At 38.6% G+C, this 22,440-nt stretch overlaps 2 protein-coding genes across 14 annotated transcripts in view; both read right to left on the bottom strand.

Moving 5' to 3' along the window:
* Positions 1-246: 246 nt before the first annotated feature.
* On the bottom strand, positions 247-2,928 carry hoxb2a (homeobox B2a). The gene is made up of 2 exons (NM_131116.2): positions 2,367-2,928; positions 247-1,516 (listed from the first exon to the last, which is right to left on the bottom strand). The coding sequence occupies exons 1-2, from the start codon at positions 2,803-2,805 to the stop codon at positions 783-785; spliced, it is 1,173 nt and encodes a 390-aa protein (NP_571191.1). The 5' UTR covers positions 2,806-2,928; the 3' UTR covers positions 247-782.
* Positions 2,929-5,677: 2,749 nt separating this feature from the next.
* The window catches only part of hoxb3a (homeobox B3a), a 51,334-nt gene continuing 34,571 nt past the window's right edge, over positions 5,678-22,440 (bottom strand). For 5 of the 13 annotated variants that reach the window (XM_068215741.2, XM_005171554.4, XM_017353138.3 and 2 more), the window contains 3 exons: positions 14,873-14,939; positions 8,457-9,057; positions 5,678-7,784 (listed from right to left, as the gene is read on the bottom strand). In XM_068215741.2, the coding sequence (XP_068071842.1) occupies positions 7,024-7,784; positions 8,457-8,949 (1,254 nt within the window). In that variant the 5' untranslated portion in view covers positions 8,950-9,057; positions 14,873-14,939 and the 3' untranslated portion in view covers positions 5,678-7,023. 13 annotated transcript variants of the gene reach the window in all.

Here is a 22,440-nt window from a genome sequence, read left to right as displayed (position 1 = left end):
ATAATAATAATAATAATAATAATAATAATAATAATAATAATCTTTGCATATTTGGAGGGCAAGAAACCTTAAACCAATTTAACCTGCGGACGGTACTTAGTTTCAGCACCATAAATCAAACACATCATTACATCAATACCAAGATTAACGAACAAATGCTTAAAATTAATCTTTTGATTAATACAAATTAATATTCTTAACAAAAGTTACTTAAAGCTTAGGAAATCAGTGACACTCGCTCCAGCATTTTATGTATTGTTTTTGTTTTATTTTTATTATTTCAACTATGAAAATAACGTACAATAAATAAATTTGAAATTTACTATTAAAGGATCTCAATAAATAAACTAGGTCTAAAATTATTCAATAGGGACAACGCCCGTCTTGGGAGAATTCCTAAAAGCAGTTCAACTACCCTTATGTCTGACACAATTCCTGAGATTCCAATGATTGAGTTTCACTGAAAAAAAGTCCGCAACTATTCATCTGTTAGTAGACATAAACTAAATCCGACAATCAAAAGGCAATAAAATACCTGATACTTCGACATGGGCCATCCCGATGTGTATTGAAAAAGATTACATCATATTTTCAAAATAATGGACAATTTATTTCCGTTTAGGCATTGCATTACGCCTTTTTTGCTTTTCTTTTTCATAAAAACTTTAGGTAGACGTTTCACTCTTTTTGTCTTATAGGAATGTTGCGGTCGAGAAGCATTCATGACACTGCATTGCGATGGAGTTCGATAGTTCTTGAATTCGTTTTGATGTGATTTTTGTTCAGAACTGTAAATGTTGCAGATCTATAGTACAAAGGGTGCTCGTAAACAAGTCAAAGTCTTCCTCGGAGAAATCAACTGGACTGTCCAGGGAGCTTTGCAAACTCGGTGATAAAGCGTCCGAAATCTGTAGGCAGGAGTCCGTCGAAAAGAAATTCAAATCTGGGAGAGAGGTGGCATCCTGCGGCTCTGTGAACGAATGCTCCGGCCCAGCTGCTCGGCCCTCAGCCATTGTGGTGGGGTTATCTGCAGTAGGCGTTGGATACGGGGGGGAGTGAACCGCTGTGTCAGGGACAGATGCTGGCTCCGGCTGGCTCGCTTGGCCCTCTTCAGGCGTGGGCTGGCTTTTGTCCGAACTGTTCGTGTAGGCGGCAGTTGTCGGACACGTCTCACTCTCAGAGGGTGCTGCCGAGCCAGAACCAGATACTTCCAACGACTGACTCGAATAGGGTGAAGAAGCGTCAGTTCCCTCTAGGAGGTCAAAACCGCTGGGCTCGCCTTCTTGGCCGTCCCGGTGGTGTGTAGTTTGTCGTTTGTGCTTCATGCGTCGATTTTGAAACCACACTTTGACTTGTCGCTCGGTTAGATCCAAAAGTGCTGCAATTTCAACGCGCCTGGGCCGACAAAGGTATTTGTTAAAGTGAAACTCCTTCTCCAATTCAAGTAGCTGCGTGTTGGTATACGCGGTCCTCAGCCTCCGCGAACCGCTAACATTATCGAGTCCACCTTGAATCTCTGCAAAAACGTAATAAACAGAAATAGAAATCAGTCCCAGTAAAACGGCAAAGTCATATGTGAGAAAATGTCCAGATGACAGCAAAATCCCGGTGTAAAAGAGCCCTGTGGTTTGGACTTGTCATGTGGCAATGACTGCAATGGTAAGGCATGTCTTGTGGGTAAAAGACGAGCGCGGTGTACAAGTGGTATTTCAGCAAGCCCCATATTATGTAGTGTTCCACAGCTTTCACAATATATACTGATATTCAAAATGGCTCCCCACGCCACGAAACAGTGTTATGAATAAAAATCGAGTCTCTGCCAACATCAATTGCGATTAAATCGTTATTAAAGTACAAGATCTACTATCTGCAGGAAGGCAATACGGTGTTTCAAAGTGTGCAGTTTTGTATATATGCCAAGCAATGGGGGAGGGGTGCATTTTTATCTTTTAATCACATCAGCTATTGCAACGAGATTTTTATAATATAGGCTGTGCATGTATACTAAACAATCTTGCATGCTTAACGGTGTTTGAAATGTAGACATCAGATCAAATAATACATTTATTCCTAAATGCAAATTGCTCATCAGAAGTAAAATACTAGCCCATCTAAATCAGGTTATGCTGTACATCACTTGAAAATAGGACAAAGAACAGGGATCTCTGCAGGGCTTTTTTTGATTGCGTAAAAATTCGAAGCTTGTGATATCACAGTGTAATACTGTTTATGCTATATAAAAGCGGTCTGTAACATTCTTTAGAGTTGTACTGTGTTGACATCTATTCGAGTCACAAAAATTCAGGGCAAAATGTACAAAATTAAGAAATGCAGAACAAACGCATTCACAGATTTGATAAACGTACCTGTCGGGGACTCCAGTCCCGCGGTTGTGTAGCCGGAGGATGCCTGAGAGGGGGAGGCTGCTGCTGCAGCTGCAGTGGCTCCGGGCTTGGGGCACTTCTTCGAGGATTTTTTCTCCTTCATCCATGGGAACTCGTGGGCCAGGGGCGCGCCACCCGACAGCGGAGCCGGGCCTTGCTGGTGCTGCGTCGGCGGTGCTGTTTGTGTCCGAAGCTGGAGGCCATTGGAGGCAGTTCGCTTTTGGCTCCTCGGTCGCGCCTGGTTGCCTGTGCAGGGACTCAGACTTGGGATGGTGTGCTCGAAAGGAGGTGGAATTGCTGTCGAGTCCTTGATTGATGAAGTTTGAAATGACTCCAGGACAGCGGGGAAAGACGTCAGGCACTCTGCAAGGGAAGGCTGGCTGTTGATGAACCCAATCTCCCTCTCAAATTCAAAATTCATCGCTTCGCCTGGGCAAAAAGGGCGTCCAGCGACACCAACACACGCAAAAAATAACATCCAAAAAGCTATGATTTATTTTGCGCTCCTGCTATGGCGGCATTTGCGGGCTTTAATAATTGTGTATATTGGTGATATTACTAGCGTATGGGGACCAGGGTCTACTAAACTGAAGACTATGGGCGAAATTGCAGCCAATTCCTGGTCACGTGACTCATCTCAGCCAATTGAAATTCGGGGCCTGGTGGCAAAAGAAGGCAATATTTGTCTGAATAGATGTTAAAAACAGGATATTATAATTCAGTTTTTATAGTAGGCCTAACATGGACGAGATTATAACCAAAAATAAAATCTCCCGGCTGCCATGTGCTTGGACAGTTTACGTTTTGTGAGAGGTAAAGTGAGGTCTCTTACATTAGACAATAACAATCCAAATGCAGAACTACCGGTGATGTAATTCGCAGGCCCTGTCTGATAAGCACATCCACAATATGGCTTCTTACGTGTTTACAATCAATGGTCATTAATCTTAAAAGTTTTGACAAGAGTAACAGACAAGAGATGTATCTTTTGTAATATTTATTTTATCAAGCCCATAAATAAGGATGAACGAGTGCTGGTGTGATTGGTAAATATGAGATTCTCATCCATTGCGGCACGAATCAATTCTTTTTGGGCTTTACCTTTGGTTTGATTTTTATTACACAGCCTCTGAAGAATTGCTGAACTCTGGGACCTTTAATTGCGTAAGTTTGTGTTGAATACAGGTTAGAGATTTTGTTTATATGTTTTATATATATATATATATATATATATATATATATATATATATATATATATATATATATATATATATATATATATATATATATATATATATATATATTTAATAGGGTTGCGTGAGAGACATAGGCTAATTCCATTAGGAAAAAAAATATTTGTCAGTAGTGTGTCTGTGTTTGATTTTATTTCTTTTTTTGTTGACTGACAACAACCAAAAGTTCAGCGCGAGGTCGCTTTTACGATTTGTAATTGCGAATATTGAGTTGGACCAATTTCTATTGTAGGCTGTACAAAGAAAGCAACAATATAATATTAGCTGATAAAAAAACTAAACAAAATTGGTTGCGTCAAAGTTTAAAACGAATGGGAAAAGGGAGTAGATATTTTTAGAGCAGGAGTAGAGAGGCAGCAAGGGTGATCAATCTTTTCGCCGGCAAAGCGCTTGACAGCAGCCACCCTCAAGAATTCGCCTTTTTCCTCCAAGATCACAACAAAGAAAACCCCCATTATTCCCTCGCAGATTTGCGGATTTTTTTCTAGAATTACGCATTTTTTTTCTACATTGGAAACATTTTATTGGTGCATCTCGATGATAGGATTAGAGATTATAGTAAATGTGTTGCAGCTAGCTGTAATTAGAAATTGACCTCATAACAATATAAAGCTTCGTCTTTTTTCCTCTCTCGTCTTAAAGAATGGTTATTGGTGGTATAACCCTGTGTGGGTGTCTGTGAATTTTAAAGGATATACAAAGCAAAGCTGTGGGCCGTGGGTACTACGGAATGGGGTCAGACCGAAAAGGCCTTCCTTCTCTACACAACGGAGCTGACCGCGAGGGATTGGGACGTGCTGATATTATCTTTAGTCATCATTAGTTTGTGCGTTTTTTTACTTTCTGTCTTGGAGAGTACTGGCATATAAAATCAAGTGACTTAATTTTTTACAACTGGATTTTCCCCCTGGAAAATAATGACGATAATTTGGGACGAACTGAACCATTTGATTTAAAAATATTTAACGGGATTTATTTCGTGCGAGGACAGCGGTTTATCTATCTATCTATCTATCTATCTATCTATCTATCTATCTATCTATCTATCTATCTATCTATCTATCTATCTATCTATCTATCTATCTATCTATCTATCATCATTAATGCATGACAATTTATCATTTTTATTTTAATGTTTTCTTCTTCTATATTTTCTTTCTATATCTCCAAATTAGATGAAATTGTATTTTAGCAAAGTGTGGGAGCGTATGGGATAAATTGTAATGAACGTTTATATGATTATATTTTTGTGTATTTTGTTAACAATACAAAACTGTGGTCTCTTTATTTTGGTATTGGCTTTGGTGTGTTTTGTTACTAGACAGATATTTTAGATACATGAAGCTAGTGTCCGTAAAAATTTAATGGGTTTAATCCACTGCAGAAATCACACGCGGAATCAATCGGAGCTAAACGCAACCACCTATATGTTTAACGTAGGCGTACTTGGTCTTCCTTGTAATATATATATATATATATATATATATATATATATATATATATATATATATATATATATATATATATATAAACTATACACACGTGTGTGTGTGTGTGTGTGTAATTATTTTTCTTAATTGACTGTTCATCTAATATTTAAACGCTTTTGTGTTTACGTAGTCCTGATTTTTTTGTTGCATCAATTGACCTCATAACATTAAAAAGCTTCGTCTTTTTTCCACTCTCGGAAAATAGTTTAGCATGTTTAAATTAAATCTAAAGTTGGTGAATGATCTTAGACATTAACGCAGCTATTCTTTTTACCATTGCAATTACCAAAATATGTTTAGTCATTTGTTGCAAATGCAATTTTTGCTTTAAATCTCGGTTTGCATAATCACTTCTTTTAATTCCATATTTAGTAATACTCCATACTCAGTAAAGAGTGATTCTATTGGACTCTCTTCACGTGACTATTGCAGGCGCGGATTCGAGGACGCTTTCACAGGACTATAGAAACCCTACCCCCACCCTTTTCTCTCTTTGCCTATAAAATTGTGTGAGTCTGCTTGGTAAATTCATAAACTTCTAGAGTGCAAATGAATAACATAACATTTTATTAAAGAATTGTTCAACAACCAACTCTTAACAAGGAAATAAAAGTAGTTACAAAGGACAAATGAAGTTCTCAAAATGTTTCGCTATATTCCGTCTAATTCTCGACTATGCGGGAACGGTTTGATTCCGTTCTTGTGCCCCCTGTACAAGTCAAGACATTTTTTATACAAGGGTAACATAAACCTACATATTTCTAAAATACAAGAACTAAAAATTAATTTGTTACAATGACAAGAACACAGCGTCTTTTTTATAACAGGTAGATACTAAAAAAGTACATTTTTATCGATATAAATACATGGGGATAAATAATACAAAAAAGAAAGTATTTAAACTGGCTATAACAAATAAATATATATTTATGAATGTTCACTTGAACACACTTAGCGAAAGACGCTGATTGAAGGTCTTCCGATTCAAAATAAGATTTACTTTTCTTCCTCACCCATTTAATGTAAACTCTAAGTGCAACAATGATGCCCAGACGAGAGCGCAGTAGGCGTAAACAGAGAAGTCTGCGCCATAGCTTGGTTTCCCGGACATGCATTTTGTTCAAATATACCCTGTATCCACGTTAAATGAAGATATGAGAAAATGTGGGCTTTTCATATTAGTTTGGACTAATGTAGGCAAACCCAAGAACTGGGAAAGGAGTATAAGGGGAAGGGAGGGGGAAGTGAGTTGAGAATGAGGAAATGAGCTTTACTTTACTAGTTTTCTCAACTCTTCTTTTTACCCTGTCAAAGCCATATCAAAAATCAATTTTCTTCTCATTAATAGTGATAGGTAGCATAGTGTAAAACGCAATTTAAACAGATGAATATCTTGATCACCTTGTCTTGCTAAAGACATGGTGCAAATCTGCTGCAGTTTTGGGATCAAGTTATTTAAAAAATTGAAGTTTTTGATACATTTAAAAAAAGAGGTATGTGAAATAAGGGTAGTGGACGAAAACAATCCAGTGGTTTTCTTGCACCAGTAAGTTTATATATTTACTATATCGTACTTCCCTCCAAAGAGTGAGAAACACAAACATTTAGGATGATGTAATGAGGTCATACAGCTAGACAGTCTATTCCTTGGCATAAACAAGCCACTTTTCATGACATGTATTGTTTTAAAGGGGTTTTTAGACCTATGGATACTAAATTCAGAGATGTTCACATATGAATGGAAGGACAACATTGACACAAACCGGTGTCCTAGTCATGGCAAGAAACCACTGGATCATCTTTTTCAACCCCATTGCATCGCCCCATGGGTTAGTCTGTTTTGTCTTCCTTTCATTTTTTTTCTTCTTTTTAATTTTTTTTTTTTGTCCAAACCTGCTACAGATGAGTCAACTTGGGTGCTTCTTGGATTCTACCCTGAGAAGGATGGTGTGCAGACAGATCCGTGTATGTCGGATGTGGGTCACAAGGTCCATGGTGCTGGTTCGCTGACATCTGTGTGGCACCGTTGTAGTCCATGCTTGCCGACTGGTGGTGTGGTAGGTGATTGAGGCCATACATAGAAGGCCCAGTGGCAGGCATGGCATCAACATAGTTACCTCCTACATACACAGGGCTACCCTGCATGTTTGGTGTCCCATAGTTGCCACTGTTACCCTGTAGCCCGTGTGGGTCATAATCCGGTGGTGTGTTTCCATACTTCTGTTGGGGTGGGCAACCTTTCATTGGGTTCTGATAGGCTGTTGACATGGCGTATGCATTTTGATGGGGTTTGTTAAAAGATGGTGGAGAGGGAGCATCGTAACTGCCCATTGAGTGCATAGAGTTCATAAAACCAGCTGAGGACTGCATTGGAAGAGGTGGACTTCCTGTAGGAGAAGGCCCCCCTGATGATGAACCAATGCCTTTTGACTTTTGATCTTTCTTGTACTTCATCCGCCTGTTCTGGAACCAAATCTTGATCTGCCGCTCACTGAGGTTTAGCAGATTGGCCATTTCCACACGCCTCGGCCGGCACAGGTATCGGTTGAAGTGAAACTCCTTCTCGAGCTCCACCAGCTGTGCGCTGGTGTAAGCGGTGCGTGCTCTCTTGGAAGCTGCAGAACCCGGAGGGCTTTTCTCACCACCGCTGCTCTCCGCTGGGGTGGGAATGAAATAAAACATAATTACTCCACACGGAAATTGAATGCATCGTTCCCACTAATAAAGCTGGCCATGAAAAAACTTATCCCCCTGATATTGGTTGTCAACACTTCATAACTTTGGCATTTATTAAGAGACGCATGCCCTAACACTGACCTTGTGTATGTAAATCACATTACAACTAAAGCCCAGGGCCAGATTCACACTGTGCACTAGGCAACGGTGTGTTTGCTAAATAGTTTGTCCTTTAAATGTTTAAACAGCCAGGATTAAGAAGATTCAAACCTCTATGTAGTTTCAGAGGCTTGTGGGATAAATCTTCTGCTATATGGGCACAATATTTATGCATGACAAGTTATGTGGCACTGCTGCTATTTTGAATATAAATAACATTTGTTTCGTGTGCCATTTTATAGCCAGAGATATTCAGGGTGTAAGATAATATAATAATCACAATTCAGTTTTCCTCAGTATACACAATTAATTTAATTGACTAATCTAACATCCAATTCCTGAAAAAAATAAATAAATAAAATTTGAAATATCCTTGTACTGGTTTAGACCCACCCCCATTGTATGCCATTTCAAACTAATAATGTTGATCAATATCTTTCGTTCAAGAATGGTGAGGAGATTAAAGAAGAGAATAGAGGGTTTGGCAAACACACCATTAGCTGAGCTTGCACTAGGGGAGCTGTTTTTTTGCTTGGTGTTCTGACGTGACTCCTTCATCCAAGGAAAGATTTGCTTCGTGAGAGTTGGGTTTGTGGCCATAGAGGATGACTTGGATGATGATTTGGATGTTCCCCCAGAGCCAGCCCCCCCACCACCACCACTGCCACCTGGCTGCTGGGTGGCATTCGTGGCAGCAACATTTACAGTGTTCTGAGGAGGGGAAACCTGGGGGGGTGGATGGTGTTCAGGTGGCAGACTGGGCCGCATGCAGCTGCCATTAAGCTCTTTCGTCTTGGCATGCTGAGGCTGTGGGGGTGCACTGGTGCCGAGCGACTGTAGGGAGCATGCAGACCTTTGGTAGTCACCCTCAAGATGTGCTGAGTTCTGGAAGGCTGGTGCCGGGGCATCATAGCCAAAACCGTTTGCCCCCTGATACGAGTATCCTCCGAAAAGTGTCGAGTTGTCGTAGTAGGTCGTTTTCTGCATTTCCAAAAATCGAGTTGCTGGCTACCAGGGTCCTGACGACCTTCTGGAAGAACATTGGCACCAGTTGTCACGTGACGGTCTCTTTCCAATGGCCTCTTGGAAGCTGACCTGAAAGGTTATAAGAGGCACATAATAAGAGGGGCACGAGGTAAATCCATCTTACTGCACTGAAAGACGCCATGACATGAATAGCATGTTCCCACAACACAGCCTGCAGATGCTCTCTTTTTCTCCCCCTCTTTCTATCTTATGTATATATATATATATATATATATATATATATATATATATATATATATATATATATGTATATGTGTGTGTGTGTTTAAAATAAAATGGAGAAAAAAAATTGTGTATACTCACACATACATACATACATACGCACTTATGGGTATGTGTGAATAATTTTCACACATGACTTTTATTATCTCTTTTTCTATTGTATGTTAATAAAACTCTTGCAATTCCAGTTCTTGTCTGGCTTTTGTTCTCTAAATAGACTCATGTTGGTGTTCACACACATACACACACACACACACACACACACACACACACACACACACATATATATATATATATATATATATATATATATATATATATATATATATATATATATATGAAAGCATTGAGGAAGGTAAAGGAATTTAAATAAATGCATACTTTCTCTTATTATAAAATATAATTTGTCATTATTGGGTTTTTTTTTTTCAAGTGTTTTTAATGTTTTAGGTATTATTGTTGACATTACAACTTCATTCAAATCTTTTATGAAAACAATTAATTTATAATATCTCGTCTTGCAATTAAATAAGGACTGAACAAACGAAATACAAGACAACAAAAGAAAAACAAACATGGACAATGCAGACGATCTTTGCGGACATATGAGAGCTCTCGCCTCAGACACAAAGGCTATCTTTAGAGAGCTTTCTCTTGTAACAAAAAACGTATTTGGCCAACATTAAAACCTGACTAACCGGCATTGTTTTTTAACTTTGTTGCAGGTCTTTAGTGAGAGCAGAGGCAAAGCTTACGCTTCGACAGATTTTATTCGTAATGGCTGCTGGACCGAAATATACAAATGCAGTTTTTTGTTAAGCTTAAGACGTCGCAGTTTGGCTCTGATGTTGCTGTCAGGACCGGGAGAAAACGATCATTCAAACACTTAAAGGCACCTGGCATTTATTCTCACTCACTCACCTTGGTAGTAAATGTTATTAAAAAGACGAAGGGGAAGCCAATACATTGTTTGAGATGGTTTAGGTCTACTGCTGTGGCTTTTATCAGATACCTCTAATTCATAACATTTTTCCCGATTTTTTTCTTTCATTGGTGTGTAAAATTATATATGCCGTGTCTGGTCATTCATTCCAGTAGTAACATAAATGTACTAAAATGTTAGTTCAAACGGACACATTGGCTTCATGCACATATATGGCAACAATAACGAAGGCATGTTTTGTATAATTGATTTACGTCGTTTTTTTCATTCGTTCTTTCTTTCATTCATTTATTCTTTTTTTTTTTTTTTGCAATAATCGAGAAATGTAGGATAAAAAATTCATACTAGATCACTAATCAGTGTAAAAGAAGTCATTTTCATTCAAAATCCGTTGTAATATATATATATATATATATATATATATATATATATATATATATATATATATATATATATATATATAATGTTTTATATATTATTAAATTATAGAAAAAAATAAGTAATTATAAAGTGAAAGCTGCTTCGTGAAGCAGCAACTTTATGGTTAGTTAATACATAAATGCATAATTATAATAAGGACATTGTTATATTGGACTAGAGTCGTCAATGATTTTGTTCTTTTAGGACAGATATCTAAAGAAGTGCACTTCCATGCAATAAAGGTAAATTACTATAAATTTTTCATTATTTTGAACCAAATCTATAAATATTATGGAGATGTTTGTGTTTCTGTTGTATAAATTGTAAATGTGAGCTACAGCTTTTGAACATCAACCCAGTCTCAACACGTCACAAATGTCGGTCATTTATCTTCGAAGAGGACGGCCGGAATCCTAATCATTTACTCTAAGGAATTGTTCAGGGGAAAGAAAGGGGAGAGGAGGAGGGGTATAAAACTGGCATAATAGATATGAAATCATATCGTAGTTCCATTAAATGGAACACGTAATGTCTTGGCCCTCTTGTTACGGTAACACAATAACCAACTTTTCTGTAGATTCAACCCTAACGCAATTACAGAGTCGAGAGCGGACGTAGTAGGAGCAAGACCAGCCCTAAACGTCAACAAAACAATATAACATTACCTGTGCGTTTCTTTGCTAAATAAAAATAAGTTACATGCTAATTATTTGAGTATTCGAATGATTGTTTTTAAATTTATTCCAAAATATAGTAAATAAATATTCGATTACAGACACTAACATTCGGAAAGAATAGGCCTGAACGTCCAAATTCATTATCAGATGAAAACACACCTTAGGACCAATCGAAGGTTTTGCTGAAATCGTTAAAAATCATTTGAATATTTCACACTGACGATTCACCACGGCGGTCTATTTGATCGCGTAAAAACACCACCTCAGTCTCGAAAATAAACCCACGCTTTCATCCCGAAGCACATATAAAAACAAATATAGCTCAAAATTCCTTTGTTATGTAACCAAGCCAAAATGAGACTAGATAACACAATCTGGGGTGCATTTATTCAGGGGTAGCGAACGAAAGCTCCAGCTTCAATGGAAGCTTAAAGCATTGTGAACTCTTCTTGAACCGCGTTTGGAGTCATACGGTCATAAATCACTAGGACACACATACCGCCATTCACAAACTGATAGCCTATTTCAGACCAGCTTACCTTAGCCTCTGACGAGAGATGCGCGGGCAGGCATCATATTTTCCACATTCGGCCACGCTGCAATCAATAAGAAAGCCCAAAGCTCATACCAGTTTCGATATTCCAGCCAGACAGTACGCGTCAAACACCGGGTATCTCGAGCACGGCTGCCCCGCGCCAGAGTGCGGGCGCTGCTGGACGATTCCCCTCGGCTCGCGAAAGGGGGAGACGGTCTAGCATGAAAGATCTGAGGTATGCGAGGGGGGCTGCAAATGGACAGGCAGCACTGCTCCTGGCCGCCCTGTCGACTGGTACGCCCTGCTCGCAGATAACAATGGCCTCAGATTTCGCCTTCAATCTCCCCTCGCCTTTTCCTCAAGGCGCAAAATTGAACATCATAATCCGAGGTGGGCTCCCGATTCGCCGTAACGTGTCCTCGTCTCATGTCGGGGCCTGGGTCTGCTGGTATTATTAGCTCGCCTTTGCTAGGTTATTGTTTGTAGTCAACACCAGGCCTTTCCAGCTATTGGAAATAACGGAGCAGGCTGGATGTGAGAGGCGCAAGCGTTAATCCCCATCAAACAGCGTCACCAGTGAAAACTTATGCTAATTGCAGTCATTCGGGACAAGATAAAGGTCTATGACGGAAGCTGAAGAGTTTTTTCCCCGGGTCTTTTTCACTGTGGTTTAACTATTACGCTGTAGTAACATTATTTAGTAAGCAACTACAACTGAGGGGACCCATTTCTCTCTCCCTCTCTTACTCTACCGGTATATATTAAATTACCAGGAAGTACGTTCTCAGCGCCGGCTTGCCTCTAGCTTGAGGCAGAAACAACATTCTATCTGTATTGTTAATATTTCATCACATCCCTGCCAACACACCCAACTATTATAATAACTTATGCGCAAAATATAAAAACCAATGAGGTGGGGGTGCAAGATCAAGAGAACAGACAACAGGCGGACTTGAAATCTGAGGGAGGGGTGTGAAAAAAAAAACCGAAGAAGAAGAAAGATATTTTTATATATTAAGAAGCTCCAGTGAGTCCTGGTCACAGAAGTCTTGCGAGTTTCATGGATAGCGCAATCATCTTAAAATAGTAGAGTTTGTTATGAATTGCTGAAGGATGCATATAGACAAAAAAATCAACATGTCCTTTAAAGATGGAGGCCAGAATGGGAAAAAATACGAGAAGGAAAAAACGCAAAAAGGAAACGAGAAAGCCGACTAAAAACCAAAATGGAGGAAATAAGACAAAAAAAACAGCTCGAAAATGTTCAAGCGATATTGCTACTTCTCTCTCCTTAAGCCAAACACCACGTCTCCCTCTCTCTCTTACTCTCTCACTGTTTTTATTATTCAGGACACTACCCCCGTCGTTTATGGCTACGTAAGATTTATGACTTCCACCATACACAGGCAGCTGTAAACAGGCAACTTTAAAAAGATGCATTTCTTCTAGGTGCTTGAATAGAGAGCATCACCAACGGTGTGGGAGGAAGGCACAAGGCAAAAATGTAGGTGTCTGCAACTTTTTACTAAACGGCATTGTTCCTTATTTTGCAACCTTTGCTAAAAGGATCCAATGGGGAGCCACTTAAAAGGGCACTAATTAACTAACACGTGGGCTGAGGCAACGAAATGCAGAAAACACAATTTCTACTCTTTCATTTTGCCATCTTTCAGCTGTGATATAAACATTAACAAACTGTTATTGTTCAGACAGTGGAACGAATTTTACAGCTTGGATTATGACATGATTTCATGGACTGGGAGTAATATTGTTAATTTTCATTAAAAAAGGACAGCATATTAAGCTGCACGAAAATGGATGTTACATTTCGCTTTCTTTTCGACTGGAATACAAAAAAAAAAAAAAAAAAAAGACAACAGCAATCTCAGAGCATTATTTTCATGGATGTACATCACTAAAAACCAGAAGAAACGACACTTCCGGACACTATCCGACCTCAAGTGGAACACTGGATATTCGTTTTGAATTTTATTATAATGAATTTGATTATAAGGATTTTAAATATTTTGTATAGATGTTAAAAAGGATATTAAAGAAGTATTAAATTGTACACCAACTATTTACGCAGCATTATGAAATATTTTAGTTTGTGCTCCACTTCTTCAGTGTCAATGCCGTGTGTATTTTTTAACAGTTTGAAAACATTTTGCAAATTGATACATTTCGAAAAATAAAAAAAGCATGCAAATCTTTGCAATAAGTCACTTTCAATCACTATTGTGGAAGCAATTTAAAGACGAATACCGTGTCACATTGATATAAGGCACTAATGTTGTTAAAAAATAATGACATTAAGAAATATTTTTTAGATTAATATGGCATGCAACAATACAGCAAAGTGCTCTAGTAGCCTTTTGGCAAAACAATTAATGAACTGCTGTTGATGTTATTGTTTGGATGTTTATTTACATGGAAAAACATGTTGTGAGTGTTATTCTAGCATGGGACTTACTGTGAGTTGTGACTTGCCATTTGCTAAGCAATTATTTAAGGTGTCAAACGCTTTCTCAAAGACTGCAAATAAATGTTTCGCATGAGCAACTCCCAAAATGAAAAACGCACGTAATCACGACTTACTGTATCACTGCAATGCAGATTTCATAGGCTATTTGGATTACACTTTTTTCCAAGGACAACATTCTTTGTATATATTTTAACACAACGTATATGCGAAATGTGCATCGATAAATAAAACATACAGCAGAGAGATTTTTTGTAATGTCTGTAGTATACAACCGTTTAATTGCCATACACATTTAGTTTAGTATACGTAGTCAAGCATGCATTTGTATGCTTTTGTATTACATATTATTAGACCAAAAACTGAAATGGGAATGCTTGAAATGTAATTCCAATTAAAACAGTTTAATAAAGCATGTGGATTTTGCAAATTGTTCACTTGAATATAATAAAAATATATATTCAGATTTTATATTAATCCCAATGTTTAAAAAAATTAAATTGAATGAAAAAATTCAGTCTTCCCAAACACATAAGCAGAGGGTATACATCAATGTCAAGCGCAAAAAAGATTGAATCACTTACCGAGATATTGTCCTTTATCACTTCTAGATTTTATGCAAGGATACAGCTTCTTGATAACGAGAAGGAACTGTAAGTAGAGGAGCAGAAAAAGGGAGAGATGCAATCAAAACGGGGTCGCCAAAAATCCAATAGAGAACATCAGACCTCATGTAGAGAAATTGACCTCGAAGACAATTTGATGGTTGGCTACTGTTGACCGACATGTTAACCTTAAATTATGTTCGGGAATACCGAGAGAAATTCTAGGCCAACGAAAATGTTTAGGCGGTATCACAAAGTCCTTTACTTCTATTGATTTTCAGCATGTATTGAATTAACCATGATATTTCTAATCATTTAAAAACGGAACCTTTGGCCTTCCTAACGGATTTACTGACAGCAGTAATGTTATTTTAAAAATCAAAACGATTCAAACAGTGAGTCATGCTTACGTTATTTAAACACAGAAAAATATAAAAGCAAAAACTATATATTAAAAGCATGATTATTAAAAATGTTTAATTAAATCGCATTTTTCCTCAGATAAATGCATGGTCTTATAATAAAGAATTGCCTATTCTTTGTTCTGCTGTGTTTAAAATGTTGGCTTTGTATTATCCACAGTGAACTGGCATAGCAATAATAATAATAATAATAATAATAAATATTATCGTGTGTTTTATTATTATTATTGTTGTTGTTGTTGTTTTTGTTGTTGTATAATTATACAATAAACATTTACAAAACAGTTATTACAGGCAAATTACGAAACGAACAGAAAATTATTACAAATAACATGCGATAATGTTCGGCGACCATTAAGAAAACCATGAAGCGAGTCCCACCATTCTGGTATAAATTCCTCCCATAAACTTGACATAAACAGCGCTTAATCCAGACGGGTGCCCTGGAGGTCCGAAAATGGATATATACAGTAGGCGATGGCCTGAACAGAAATGGAATGAAATGGCCTTGCTGGTCTGCATAGCAGCGCTTATTAAAAGTGGAATAAAAACGTTGGACGGTTTCGTTCGCCGGCTCGTGACAGCTACCCCAAACACATAAATCAAAACGAGGATTCCCCCGACCTCCCCGACTCTGCGGCCTACAGCGCTATAAAGTTATTTATTGCATCCCCGCACTTACGCACGCCGTTGGCTCGATTCCATTCCCAGCACCCGGGCCCGTTTCTACCGCTGTCCGGGTATTTTTGAGTCGATTCGTCCCCGTTAACACACCAGCGACCCGCAGCCTTGCTGGACTAACCTAAAGTTACCTATAAAGTGAAGGGTGCTCGTGCCCCAGCAAGCAGGAACGCTGCTGCTCTCAGAACAAAGGGAGGAGGCAGCTCCCAGCCAGAAGAGCTGATGAGCCAATTTTTAGTGAGGAAAATGGAAGAGAAAGCTACCAGAGAGCAACTGCTTAGCCGAACCAGAACCAGCTTATCCTCTATTCCACGGAAAGTGTTCCAGTAGTGTATAATTATTGTTCGGGCTATCTAAGGGTCGGAAGGAAACAACCGGATTCACATGCGCTCATTACTGCGGGCTTTGCAACAAAGGGCTCCTGCATCATTTATTTAAATGCATATTAAGTGGATGCTCAGGCTGTGGGTGATTGTGTTCCCTTTTTTCAGTCTGTTTAAATATAGCAAACCTACTCTCGCACCCAATGAACTCGTTTACATGTCTGCTCACTTACAATACAGTTGCATTTTTAACCTTATTATTCCTCTCACTCTCGGATATTGCATCGCTTCTCTGTTTGGTCGCAGCCATCTGTGATATAGTTCCTAATTTTAAAAATGTGCATGCAACACGTACGTACGAACATGGGAGAGAAAAACACACGAAAGGCGCGCGGCTTGGCTTTGACAGATTGGCACAGGGTTTGCAGCTTGACCTTTCCGTGGAGGTGCGATAACTCACCAGATTAATGATCAATCAGAGGTACTTTGGAATCCCCTTGTAATGTCTTATATTCATGCATTAATCTCCCGTCCTGTACGTCCACAGGCTCTTGATAAGCACGGATGGCACCTTCTGTGGAAGTCAGCGCAAAGCCCACCTCATCCCATTTGTTGTATAATTTGTAAGGCGGTTGTGAACTGGCGATTTAGTAGTGACTGGGCCCTCTTTCCACATACAAAATAATGCCCTGGATCCTTTGTTCACGTGACACGCATGCGTCAGAATGTCTTTTAAAATCTTTCAAGGCTAACAAATCCAAAACATATATAGCTTTTTATATTCCGCGATTAATGACTTCTTGACCGTTTTCTTGAGTGCCACACAGCAAAAAACACTGATTTCGCCTCCCATCACAGAAATGGCGAGCTTTCATCAAGTCCGTTCGTTGAATTCCAGTGCTTTGAAAAGTAATGAGCTCGAACGCTTAGCATACCCAGATGCCGAGAGAGAAGGCTGTTTTTAACTGGGAGAGGCTAGATATGTCTTCTTTTCTCTTGCAGTCTGGCGGATGACATCCAACTTTCAACACCACAAACTTCAGTGTGAGGCCACTGGATACGTTAGGCCTTCTGTGGCCAATCTTTGAACGATTAAAGGCGTTTCTGCTCTCGCAGGCTGTGTGAATGGACAGGGGGCTTGGTTTCTGACACCCACGCATATAGCATCAACTAAAGATTTCTCGTTTGGCTTACTGACCTGTATGCAATGCTCAGAACAAATAAGATTGAACAAATTAAGAACTTATTCTCATTTGTTGGGTCAGGTGGTTACACTGTTTGATCTGTTTAACTGACCCGGCCTAGAGGTGTACCTAGATGAAAATATCGTTTAAATGGATTTACTTGTAAGACTAACTAAACGTAACTACAAACCTGGAGATTACACATTGCTGCGCAACCCCGTACCCTAAATAATCTAATAGTACTCACCAGGATGGTCTTGTATCAAAAAGAAACTGAGCTATTCTTCCACAAAGTTAATTTTTAAGGACCATCTGTGCACAGGGTGGATAATGTTTAACTTTTTTTGAATAAAGACACTGACTGGGGAAGAGACAGGGTCTTTGGGTCAACCCAGACCCATGCCCCCAGGGTCCCCAAAACTGCCAACTTCACAAATTAGACAACTGACCAGAGAACATAAAAAATACACTCCGTTAGACGTGAAACAACTGCAGTTTGATTTTAACTTCAAGACTAATAGAAAAGTTAAATCATTCAATGAATGATTTATTTCGTGGTCACTGTGTAAATACGTTCAAAGCTACACAACTCCACACACTATTGCAGTTATGGGTGCCCATGAAAATCACAGATTGTGGTAATTATGACAGCAATAACCTATTCTGAGACTAAAATGTATATAAAAAAGGTTTATGAATTATTTGACAACTGCACTATACTTTAAATTGCTCCCTCTTACTGGTCCCCCTCTCTCTTTGTCAGTGATTTATGATAAAATCAATTAAATTATATTCACTAAGAGTTTTGTGGGTTTTATTGAGATCTGTGAACTAGTTCACGAAACCGCTGGTCACAGTTCTCTTTTGGGCTAACGACCATGAAGGCAACAACAAAACCAAAAGTAGTACTTAGAGAACAGATTTTTCAAAATGTGTCAAAGCGCGCAGTTTGCCTCAGTTGGCTGCTTTCTGAGCTTGGTAGAACCTTTTGGTGCAGATGTCTGCAAGTGACCATGTAGCTTTTACTTGTTTGATGTCAAACATTTGTGCCAGAATCTTTAAATGATTTATAGTCAATGTTTGTTGACATTTGATTATATTATGTATTCGTCCTATGTTACAAGGGGCATATTCACTCATCTTTACTCATTAAAAGAAAAACTATTAAAAAGTTGTAGTTTTTACGCGACGCATAACTAGGAAATTATTATTAGTAGTAGTGATGGTATTTTGTTATTATTGTGTATTGTATAGTGGTGCTCTAAATCAATTATCATGTAAATTGTAAAATATTACACATATTTAATAACCAAATAATATGAATGCATCTAACACTAATATGATGCATTTGCATCTGTATAAAAGATACAAATGTCTCGGATGAAATAAAAACTGCAGGGTTAAGCAATAATAAAATGTGACCAGGCTATTGTAGAATAAAAATTCGTTGTTGTTGTTCCTTGTTTTCTTTTCTTTTTTTTTTAAAGACCACGTTTAAACGACCAAGGAACAGGAAACACAGAGGAGACATTATGTTTCAATATAGCCGTCTACCTTGAGGCCACATTTGAATTATTAGCCGCTCCTCTATTACATTTGACAGCTTGCGCCTACTGTAGGTTTTAGGGACACCAGTCGTTTTACAAGCTGCAAAATTGAAAAATAACAACAAGACTAAATGGCCATAAGCCCATTTTGTGATACCTGTGGCGCTTTCAGTGGAGAGCAAAGCAAAGGCTGAAATTAGGAGCTGTTAGTAGAATAAGCAGTCTGTCTGTTTGGGTCATAAATCTGTCTTTTTACACTTTCAGACCTCTGCGCGAATCTCCACACTTTTCCAACTAACGTTAGTGAGTAGGCTATTTGAGAAATTAGGCTAACTGGTGAATAATCTTATGAGGAGTAACGTCAGTTAAAAACAGTATAATACAGCAATAAAACAAATGAGGTTAGCTATGCGTGGAATGAGACAGCTTTTTAGTCCTCGTTGGTTACCAATTTGAAAGCAAGTATCTTCAGTTGTTTGAAAACAAAGAAAAAAGTTTTCGAAATCGGGCACACCCAGGGATGACTAGGTCACACAACGGATAATTAATGACTTGTCGGCAGAAGAGCTCGGGACACAAGGAAGAGTCCAGGCATGCGGCATCATTCGAAGCTTGCAAATCTTACCTGACATCCAGCATTCCTCCCGGTTTCTCCGTCGAAGATGGGCCTTTGTTTTTTGGAATACTTTTGCAAAACGACGGAACTGAACCCTGAAAGGATTGTTTTATAGATTTATAAATTGTTGATCGATGCGAAAAGGTAACTTTTTATAGCTTCCTTATCGATTCAATGGTTTACACAAAACCATAAAATTAAGCTACCTTGTGGATCACAGCGTTCATGAGCGCGCTGGGAACTGTTAATGCGCGCACATTCCACACAGGCGTACACAACCACAATGCTCCGGGAGCTCGGCGCTTTTCCTTCAGCCGAACTTCAGGCTCTGAGTCTTAGCGTGTGACTGCTCTGGAGCACCACTCACCAGCAGGCGAAAGATTCCACCTCTAGCCTCAAGCTGTCTGATCGTCTCTCGCTGCTTGAGCGGAGCAGGGTGGATTGACACGGTGAACTAGTGAACCAGTGGACTGACAGGACACACAGGGTGGAGAAGCCAACGGGGTTCGTTTGTCCAATAGGGTACTGCACGGCTACGGGGCCAACACATGGGCCATATGGTTATTGCAACCTGCAGGCTTCGGCAAGGGCGAACACGGTCAACCTCATTCCGATAATTGTTCCCTTTCCTGTCGACATCCAACACGATTATTGTCTCCTTTTTTCATTTTAAGCGAACGATGTCAAATTCCGATAGATAGAAAAAGCGTTGTACTTAATATTTTCCTTAGTTTAGAAAAATAAGCTTGCAGAATAATTTAGTAGGTCACGCTTTAGTTGGTTTTGTTTTGTAGACTTTGTCCTAATTCATATCACCGGTATTTGTCAGAATTGCATTGCAACCCTCCAAGTCACTGCACTTGGCTTCCCCTCTTCGAGGCTTTTGTGTTGTAGGTTGTACACAACCCACGCATAGATAGCATAAAACAACAGGCGCGTGCGCTCACACAGATACTCACACACACACATGGACACACGGCAGATATAGACGGAAGTTCAATTATAACTATTTAAAAGTGTGATGATAGTATCCATGCTATTCTTAGCCACTGCATGAAAAGGCAGACACTGGCTCGAACATTTCCGGCAAAATTCTCTTATCGCGCTCCCCATGCTCCTCAAATGGATAGGAATCCAGCGTGTTGCCTCTGGATAGCGTTTCTCAGCTCATTTTTCATGCGCTTTCAATCGCTGCCCTGTGTAGACCGTTATGAATTAGAGAGAGGTTTGATATTGATTTATTTCCAAATGGGTAATTATTCGTGCATTAGCAGACAAGGGAAACACCTGGAAAACTCTCCCAAGTTAACAAAATAAATCGTAGTTACGTACAATTGCTACTACTGGCCTAATAAAATGACGAATCCAATGAAAGACAAAAGGACTTAAGTGACCAAAAAACATGATTTCATTTAGTCACCATGCGTAGTGTCATGAAGTCCACGATCAAAACTGAATACGCCATAATGATTTAGTGAAAACGAATACACAACTTTAATCGTCCAGCCATTATTGTTTGGTGGCACACATATTGTTTTGTGGCACACACACACGAAATTCATTTTATTTATTTATTTATTTATTTATTTATTTATTTATTTACTTACTGCATATGTAATCCACAATAAACTAAATGGTTTATCTGATTTATACCGAAGCCGTGGAGCAGTATCATTATTATTATTATTATTATTATTATTATTACTAATATTATTATTATTACATTTATATTATTTATTTTTTATTATTGTGCCCACTCTTTTACGTGTTTTAATAATTGTATGTTTTAACCTAGAAGTTTTTTAAGATGGCTAAACAGAGGCTTAGTTTAAACATCGCTCCATCTTGTTGGTGTAGATTTTGATGCAATAAGAGGACAATATGGCCGACATCCAATTGAAAGGCTAAGGAAACTTGCTAGTGATGAACTAGCAGAAAGAGGAAGAAAGCTACACAAACATCTCCTGTAATATATTGCAGGCCTGTCTGTAAACAGTTATCAAGACGCATAGTAACTTGATTTACTATAATCAGTATTTGCTTTCTTTATGGGCTATTAAACGGTTTTAGATCACGATTTTAATTTTGACACATTACCATGCAATTAATCTTTATGCAGTACCACTAATATACTATTCAATAACCATTGAACTATATAGGATTATATATTTGATCGCATAAATTTGAATAATCTATACCACAGTTTTTTTTTGTGATAACCCTAAATGTATAGCTGTACACACTAAAACTGTATTTTCCTGCAAAGATGTGGGGCTTTAACGTCTATCAAAACTGACTGGCGTTTTGAATCATTTATTCAACCTCGCCCGTCACTAAACACGTGAAATCAGATATGTGATCCGCCTGGCGAGTCCCTGCACGAAAAAATGTCCCATCTCTTCGCCCCCTGCGCATCCTCCAAAATGAGCTCAGATATTGTTTTTGACACACCGCCCGGCAACAAGGTGCGCTGCTGGAATTATACATCTTGAACGTGCTCGCCATGCCGGTGTGCCCATTAATATTTGATAGGAGCCAGGGAGTTATTATAATTTTTGTTATACCAAGGTTTGTTCTACCCAGGTGGAAAGAAGGTGAATACAAAACAATGGCAATGCAATTAAGCAAAGCCTCCATCAACTTATATTATTGTTGTTGTTTGCTTTATTATTGTTGTTGTCATTATTTTCTGGTGCTGTTGTGTTGTTGTTGTTGTTAAGTTTGTATCTTGAACTTATGCATGCATTTATTATGTCTATCTGACTAAAATAAAG

This window comes from Danio rerio, chromosome 3, assembly GCF_049306965.1.
Source record: "Danio rerio strain Tuebingen ecotype United States chromosome 3, GRCz12tu, whole genome shotgun sequence".
NCBI classification, from domain to species: domain Eukaryota; kingdom Metazoa; phylum Chordata; class Actinopteri; order Cypriniformes; family Danionidae; genus Danio; species Danio rerio.
The sequence above is the reverse complement of the archived record's forward strand: the minus strand, read 5'-3'. Positions and strand labels throughout refer to the sequence as shown.